The following is an 8,484-nucleotide window of genomic DNA, read 5'->3' on the forward strand; positions in this document are numbered from 1 at the left end:
GGAGTGTCATAAACTTCTTATTTAAGTGTGATTGTGTAAATCCTCGATTAGATTTGATTCTAGTTATTCTTTCCTATTAGGACTTGTATTCCTTGGAAGAGAAAGATTCCTTCTATCTCTTATTACTATAAATAAAGGCACTGCGTAGGGGGAATAACACATCCTATATTTCTCTTTCTATATTTTCTTTGTGTTGCTGGCCCCCTCTCCCGGTCAGTTAAATATAGGTCATAACTTGAGTTCGATTGTTAATAACTAATTTACATTAAGCCCAAGCCACTATCACATAAAATATTCACACAAATTTGTTTTTTTTTTCTCAAACAAATATTATAATTACAAATATAATAAAGATTAAAGAGGTCCATACACAGAGATGGGTACAAACTACACGGGAAGAACGTGAAACCTAAAATTCAAACCCTAACATGAAAACCTTGCGCGGGACAAGCATACTTATTTATCTATCTTATACTAATACTTAATTTACTCATTGGGTATATATTTTTCAGATTAACAGTGACTCGGCAAATGAGTCTAATTCAAGTTGATTTTGATGATCGTGATGATGGTCTGTGAGAAGCGCTTGTAGATATTCTTCATAAAGATTTTCAAGTGAGTGATCATCGCCGCCATCAGCTGAAGAATTAATAGGATCTTGATCTGGATCACCAACACAAAGCACAACCCCATTATTACACCATGGATTAACACCGAAAGCTCCTCCTCCTCCTCCGTTTAAATCTTGGATTGAAGACGCAGTAGTAACTGTAGTGCTGCTAGTAAAACTGTCATTTCTTGGTAGGGACAAAAAGGAAGTAATCCTAGTGGGTTTTGGGAGATGAACTTTAGGCTTTTGTGGCTCCACATGTTGACCTGTTTTCGTCTTGCTTTTCATCATCGTCTTCACCATTTCCTTCTTATTGTTTCTGTTCTTGCAACTTTGGTTCTCTCTCCTTTTATTTTCTTTGGCTATCGGCTCAGATAATTTTTTGTGGGTGTTTGGGTCGGTTCCTTCACATATGAGTCTTTTGCTAAGATGGGTGTTCCAGTAGTTCTTGATCTCGTTGTCAGTTCGACCTGGAAGCCTACCGGCAATGAGAGACCAACGGTTGCCAAGTAATGAATGTAGTCTGATAATTAGGTCATCTTCATCGGAGGTTATGTTGCCTCTCTTTATGTCTGGTTTTAGATAGTTCATCCACCTTAGCCTGCAACTCTTTCCACACCTGAGGAGGCCTAAATAACCATGGAAAACAATAATTAATAACAGAATAATTCGACCAAAAAATGTAGGATAAAAATAACTGTAAGAACAAATAAAAAAAAAAATTACAGAACAATGAGGAGAATAATTCATACATAAGTAATATAATAATGTGGAAAATGAACAATAAGTAATTATGTGTACCAGCTTTTTCTGGCAAGGATCTCCATTGGCCTTCACCATGAGCTTCAATATACTGGGTGAGTAATGTGTCTTCTCTGTTACTCCATGGACCTCTATTCAAACCAACCTTAGAACAACAAGGAGCCCTTCCCATGACTGAATATATCCAGCTAGATATCTTTCTCTCTCAAGAATATAAATAATAAGAAGTGGTGTGGAATTAAGAGAGAAAGCACCGGAAACAAGAGAGCTCTGAAGCTCTGTAGAGCACAAGGGATTCTTACACCTTGTATCCCTTTTTATTTGTGGGGTGCTAACGTGTGTCAAGGAGTAATAGATGGAGACTTCTAAGAAAAATTATAATTTTATAGGCGTTATTTTCATATAGGAAAATGTAAATCTCTTACTATCTACCAAGCAATATAAACATTATAAGGTGACTGTGTTACTAGGCTATAATCAAAATCTTTGTTCAAGTTGATTTTTATCTAAACGTGTGGTCTGAATTTGATCATTAATCTTCCAATATAATTTTTATTTGACGACATAAGTCTAATGTGATCATTACTCTAACAACATATAAGATAAAAAATATCTAATATGGATCCGTCCAAAGAGATTTATAAAGGGTATAATGTTAGGGTGACCAACTTTTCGAACTAAAGTTCATAAATTGACGAATAGATTATTACTTACGTGTTGATTAACGTGCTTATTTTTTATTAGTGTCACATTACATGATTTGCAATTTTTGATCTAAAAAATTGGTCTACTTAGCAATACTCATTTATAAATGTTAAGTTGCATTAAAATAATAAACATATATATCGGTCCAATGTGAATAAAAAAAATGCTAAGGAGCCTCTCTCAAAAGTTGGACTCTATGTGGATTCTTTGCCACCTTATGTTTTTAGCATAATATTTTATAATGTTAGCATAGAATTGATCTTAAACTGTGAGATGACAAAGTCCATTGAGAGTTTCACTTTTGAGAAAGTCTTCTTAATATTTTTTATGCGGAAATGATATTCTTATCATTTAGTTGTACCATTATTTGTATTATCGGGTAATGATCTAGAGACTAAATTTGTAGACAAAGTTTACAAACTTAATGATGTGTCACTAATAGGAATGAGCACGTTTATCAACGCTTAAATAATGATCCAACATTTTACTTTCTTGTCATTTAGTTTAAAAAAATTTATCTACAAATTTAATCTCCCTAGCATTACTCGTTCATATTTAATCTGGGCCCACCATAGAAAGAATATAAATAAATAAAAAATATCATTTACTATTAGTTTGGACGCCCTTTTCGATCTTCTATTTTCATCTTCCTTCACCCTTTCACTGCGAACCGACAATCTCAAGCTCTTAATCTTTTTGTGGTGAATACCAAGCTTAAATGGAAAGAAAGAATCTTGTTAAATCAGTAGAAAACTTCATTTTAATTTTTTTTTAAAAAGATGAGTTTTAGACTATAACCCTATGTAAGAGTAAAATTCAATTTTAGTCCCTAGTACATTAAATCCTCTCATTTATTAGTTATATTTTGATGTTTTATTTAACTTTTTATTCCTATTTTAATGTATTAATTACATTTAAATTTAATTTTCATTTCATTTATCATAATATATTTTAATTCCTACATTTAGGCAACTATTTTTTTTATAATATATAGTCTGATAACAATTTTGTATGTTCTTCATTTAGGTACATTAATACATTTGAATATTTCGGTATATCTATCAATACAAACATATAGGTACATTATTTCATCGATACAAACATATACATGTATTTCGGTACGTACATTTTGGTACACACACACTACTACAATATTAGCTTTAGGTGTCGGATGATGGTGACGGTTTAATAAGCCATTATGTCGGATAAAAGATATCTGACACATCATTCAGTTAGTGTCGAATAACAATGAAATCCTGTTGGTTATATCCAACATAAATTCCTGGAGGATATTTAGTGTCGGATACAACTGCCATAAAATTATTATAATCACCAGTATTTTTGAATTCTTTAAAAAATAAAAAATATTTTTAACATATTCTGGTGGTTTTTAAGTTAATGGTGGTGGTTATAACCGATAGAAATCGACTATTTTATTATTTTAGTATTCAGGCGGTTATTATTTTACCATAAAATTATTATAACCGCTAGTATTTATGAATTCTTTAAAAAATAATATTTTTAACAGATTCTGGCGGTTTTTAAGTTAATGGTGTCGGTTATAACCGACAGAAATTGACTATTTTATTATTTTAGTATTCTGGCGGTTATAACTGATAGAAATTTACTATTTTATTATTTTTACGCCAAAAGCTTTGCAATTTGTTGTTCATTCAAATTTCTTCTTCTTGCTCATTTTCATCTTCAATCTTTTTCTTCTCTTCACCTCACCGTAAGTTTTTCATTTCTATTGCTTCCATACTTTTCATCTTCTATTTCTTTCTTCATCAAGCACTTCGTGGCTGATTTTTATTTTATATTTGATTTTGCAGGGCTTTATTTTACTTGCCTGACTACGTAAAGAATAGATCGACGACGGAATTCTTCAATAGTTGAGGTTTTATTACTGAACTTCTTGATGTTTAATGTCACAGCCCGTCCCGAAATTTATTTATCGTGGATGTGAAATGACGGAATTGCCCTTAAAGGCTATTAAGGTACGTGTGACATGTTATTTGAATAAATGTATACTCTCCTATGTTCTTGGAAAATTTAATTAAGTAGATTAAATGGTATACAATTTGTGTGGTTAGGGACCTAAAGGAATTGGATTGTGATTGTTTTGGGTGGACCACACACACACGGGACAAGCCCTCTCTCCAACCCGTGCCCTTTCTCTCATCCCTCCCAGTTCTCTTCCTCTCTCCCTCTCGAACTCGTATGGACGAGCACCAAAATCCCTCAAAACATCACGGATCGAAGTCAAAAAGGTGAGTTCCTTCATCCTTGCAAGCTTGTGAGTTCATTGGTACCATTTTTGGAACTTAGAACCTTCGAAAACTCCTGAAACCCGAACCCCCATTTTTTAGTACTGTTCATGTGGACGTGAAATGTTGATTTTCAGGGAATTCTAAGCTTACAGGGAGCTTAGTGAGGTCCCAAGGAAGCTCGGAGTACTTAGTTTGAAGGTTTTGGACGTCGGGATCGTAGGGTTCGAAGTTGGCCGGTTTTCTTGGATTTTCTCCGGTGAGATTTCGTATGTTTTTTAGCCTTAAAGTAGTATAACATGATTCTACATGCTTAGGGCTTCATTTTGATGTAAATTTTGTAAAAAATGGTGAAGAATCGACGGAGAAAATGGAGTTTGAAAAATCTCCAGTTTTTCGGTGCCGGTGAAACCAGTCCGGCGACTGAAGGAAGAAGATGATGCGCGTGGGGGGCGCGTGGGTCCGTGCCCCTCCCGGCACGTGGGGGCGTGTGCCGTGTTGGAAATTTTTTCTAAAAATACCTCGACGTCCGTGACGTTGAGTAGGTCACTGTGGTATATTCATATACCTAAATTGAGCATCGTATGAGAAGTTATTACGTATTGTTGGTTGTATGCTTTAAATAACGTTTTTATAGTTGTTTCGCATATAGGTGTGACCTATCGCGAGGACGAGCGCGTTCAAGGGCGTCACGGGGGTTACGACCCTTCGACTTACCAGTAAGTGGGCAGTATTTTATGTATTTACCTATATACTATTGATTTTTCCCAGAAATTGAATTTAAATGAAAGTATGTTTTAAAATGCCATGCATACATATATATGAAATATATGAATTAGTAATTGTTGCATATATATGTTAAATGGTGCTATGGATGCACATGTGAGTATCAGGTGAGTTTATATTGTTCATATGATTTATTGATGATGTGAATTGTGTTAAGAGCTCATAACCTGCACCCTTGGTGTTAGTGCTTATATTATTCACCCCGCACCATACACTCACCTTGGATCCAAGTAGGTGCATGTCGCACAGACCATTAGAAGGTTCTGACATGTCGTACAGACCATTAGAGGTGGTTTCGACTTATAGGTGATCTTAGATTATTATACAGCTGTTGATGAGAGAAGCACTAGAGCGTATTCTTACACCATTCTTATCGTACATACTACTTTAGGTAGTTCCGGTTTATGTGCAGAGTAGTGCCGTATAGGTCACAGTGGTGACTCCGGTTGGATTGGATATTGAGCTATAGAATTAATCGTACAGGACAGCTGCAGGGTCTCCGGTTGATTCATTATTTCACCTGTTATATTGATGCATTCTTATTCTGTTGTTGACGTTTATAGCATGGCATACTTTCTGGTTTTTGATAAAGATTGGTGATTTGAGATATTTGAAGAATTATATGCATATTATGTTATTTTCTGGGAAAGTATACAGGTTTTACAGCAAAGGGTTAGAATGTTATTAAATGAAATGTTTTCAAAAAGCTTGTTTTACTGACCCACTCAATCTTGTTTTGTGCCCCTCCAGGTTCTAGTTAGCGGTGTTGGTGGCTCACGAGGATTCCCACGACGTTCTGACAGACTACTTAAATGTAGGACTCACCTTCGGGTGTTGTAATTTAGTAATGGTCCTACTTGACTACACTTAGTACTTATGCTCTGAATATGTGTGTTTCATACTTAAACTCACTCTAGCATGTTAGTTGTATATTATTGCTAGTAGTTGGTTTTTATTCCTTCGTATTTCTCTTATCTTATTACTTCTACGTCGCACTTTTGGTTACGTCACGCTCACGTGACGGCCGCCTTGATTCTAGGATCGGGGTGTGTCATTTAAATTGTTTGTTTAACACACAAGCTTATTTATTTAGAGATTTTAATTTAATTAGTAAGATAAATTAGGAATATTTGTGTTCAAATAGTTTATTTTATTCACTTAAATTGTTATGAAGAAATTGAAATAAATATTATTTGTAAATATTTATGTTAAATTGACAATATTTAATATACCATAAATTGGTAATATTTAGTAATATAGGTATATATTATGTTAATTAATTAAATATTTCACTCTAATTTCTATGAGGATATACAAAATTTGAATTTATTGTCGCATATATCCGACACAAGTTCTGTCGATTTTAGAGCCTTAATAGACAGAAAATTCATTTCCTGACGCTGACAATTCTGTCACTTATTATATCCGCCATTGCATCCATTTTTTGTCGGATTTTGCTTAATATTCGACAGTAATATACGTTTCTGGTTGGTTATCGTAGCGACACTAATAAATGGTTTCGTAGTAGTGACATTTGAGTTTTTTATTTTTTTAGTACAACGATATATTGGGTAAATTACATAAAACTACCTCAACTATTGGGTCATTAACAGTTTCATACCTGTCTTTAAAAAGTTTCAATGTCATACCTTATCTTCGAATTTGTTGTAATGTCATATTAATCTGTTAAATGCTGACGTGGCTTAAGACAGGGCCCATTTTCTATTAAAAAATTAATAAAAATTATTAAAATAATAATTTACCCTAAAAAAAAAAAAAACCCACATCCCTTCCTTGACCCCTTCCCCTTGCCTACAACCTAGATCCCTTCCCCTTCCCTGCAACCCATGACCCCTTCCCCTTCCCTGCAACCCCTGACCCCTTCCCCTTCCCTGCAACCCCTGACCCCTTCCCCACCCACGCCAACATCTCCAACCTTCCACACATCCTCTCTTCCTTCTCCACCCCCGCCTTTCACCAACACCGGCGCATGCCTCCACCATGTGGAGTTGGGAAAATTTCTACTCATCGCTGAATTCCAAGTTCTTTGACCAACGCCAAAAAACTCAATCCCAATCCAGCCAACACCAAAAATCACCCCACCATCTCGACCCGGAACATTCAGACCAAAACGATACAAAGAAGGAAGAAGTGGGTCTGGGGGAGGAGGAAGAAGAATAAAATGTAGAGAAGAAGCCATGGAAGAATGAGACCATCTGGTGGGTTGAAGGGTGGACACATCTTTTTCACATGAAAAATGAGACCATCTGTTGGGTTGAAGGGTTCGGCTTGATATATGCTAAAATTGTACAGAAGTGACGAGAAAAGAAGAAGAAAATGCAGAGAAGAAGCCATGGAAGAAAACCAGAGAGAGATGGATATTTTGGGAAATCTGGCAAAGGAAGAATGGTGATACAGAGAAGGAAGATGTGGGTCTGGGGGAGGACAGAAAAAGGATGTGGGGAAGGTTGGAGCTATTGGTGTGGGTGAGGAAGGGGTTGGGGGTTGCAAGGAAGGGGAAGGGGAAGGGATCTGGGTTGTAGGGAAGGGGAAGGGGTCGAGGAAGGGATGTGGGCATTTTTTTTAAGGGTAAATTATTATTTTAATAAATTTTTAATAGAAATGGGCCCCGTCTCAAGCTACATCAGCATTTAACAGATTAATTAACAGACAACTGACGAAGGGTATGACATTGCAACAAATTCAAAGATAAGGTATGACATTGAAACTTTTTAAAGACGAGGTATGAAACTGTTAATGACCCAATAGTTGAGGTAGTTTTATGTAATTTGCCCTGATATATTTTACACTAAGGTGAGGGGGTTTGGCTAACCCACACAATGGACAACTTAATTTGATATCGAATTTGCCATCCACAAGATTCGAACCTAATACCTCTCATTTGAGTATTGAGTTTTAGGTATATTAATTCAATATAGTATATTTCGGTACATACATTTCGATACGTACATACATTTCAGTATTGACATTTAGGTATATTAATTCAATATAATACGTTTTGGTACATGCATTTGGGTTCATTATAATATATGTTCGTACAATCATGTAGGTACAAATATTTCGGTACAAAAAAAGTTAATTTTATATATTTCAGCACAATCATTTCTGTACAGTTATGTATTTATATATTTTTGTATCACAAATTTCTTTTAATATTTTCTCATTTATGTTCATTTATAATTAAAGAACTAAATATGTGCAAATTAATAAAATTTAAATTTAATGCGGAGAGATTAAATAAAAATACACATTAAGTAACAAAAATTGAATATAAATTTTGATAAAAGTACACTTCAAGAGATTAAATTGAATATGTAATCTAGCATAAAGTTT

General features: G+C 34.8%; 1 protein-coding gene across 1 annotated transcript; it reads right to left on the bottom strand.

Moving 5' to 3' along the window:
* Window positions 1-300: 300 nt before the first annotated feature.
* LOC126621904 (myb-related protein 308-like) lies at window positions 301-1,692 on the bottom strand. The gene is made up of 2 exons (XM_050290524.1): window positions 1,412-1,692; window positions 301-1,239 (listed from the first exon to the last, which is right to left on the bottom strand). The coding sequence occupies exons 1-2, from the start codon at window positions 1,542-1,544 to the stop codon at window positions 509-511; spliced, it is 864 nt and encodes a 287-aa protein (XP_050146481.1). The 5' UTR covers window positions 1,545-1,692; the 3' UTR covers window positions 301-508.
* Window positions 1,693-8,484: the final 6,792 nt, after the last annotated feature.

Source organism: Malus sylvestris, chromosome 1 (genome assembly GCF_916048215.2).
Source record: "Malus sylvestris chromosome 1, drMalSylv7.2, whole genome shotgun sequence".
NCBI classification, from domain to species: domain Eukaryota; kingdom Viridiplantae; phylum Streptophyta; class Magnoliopsida; order Rosales; family Rosaceae; genus Malus; species Malus sylvestris.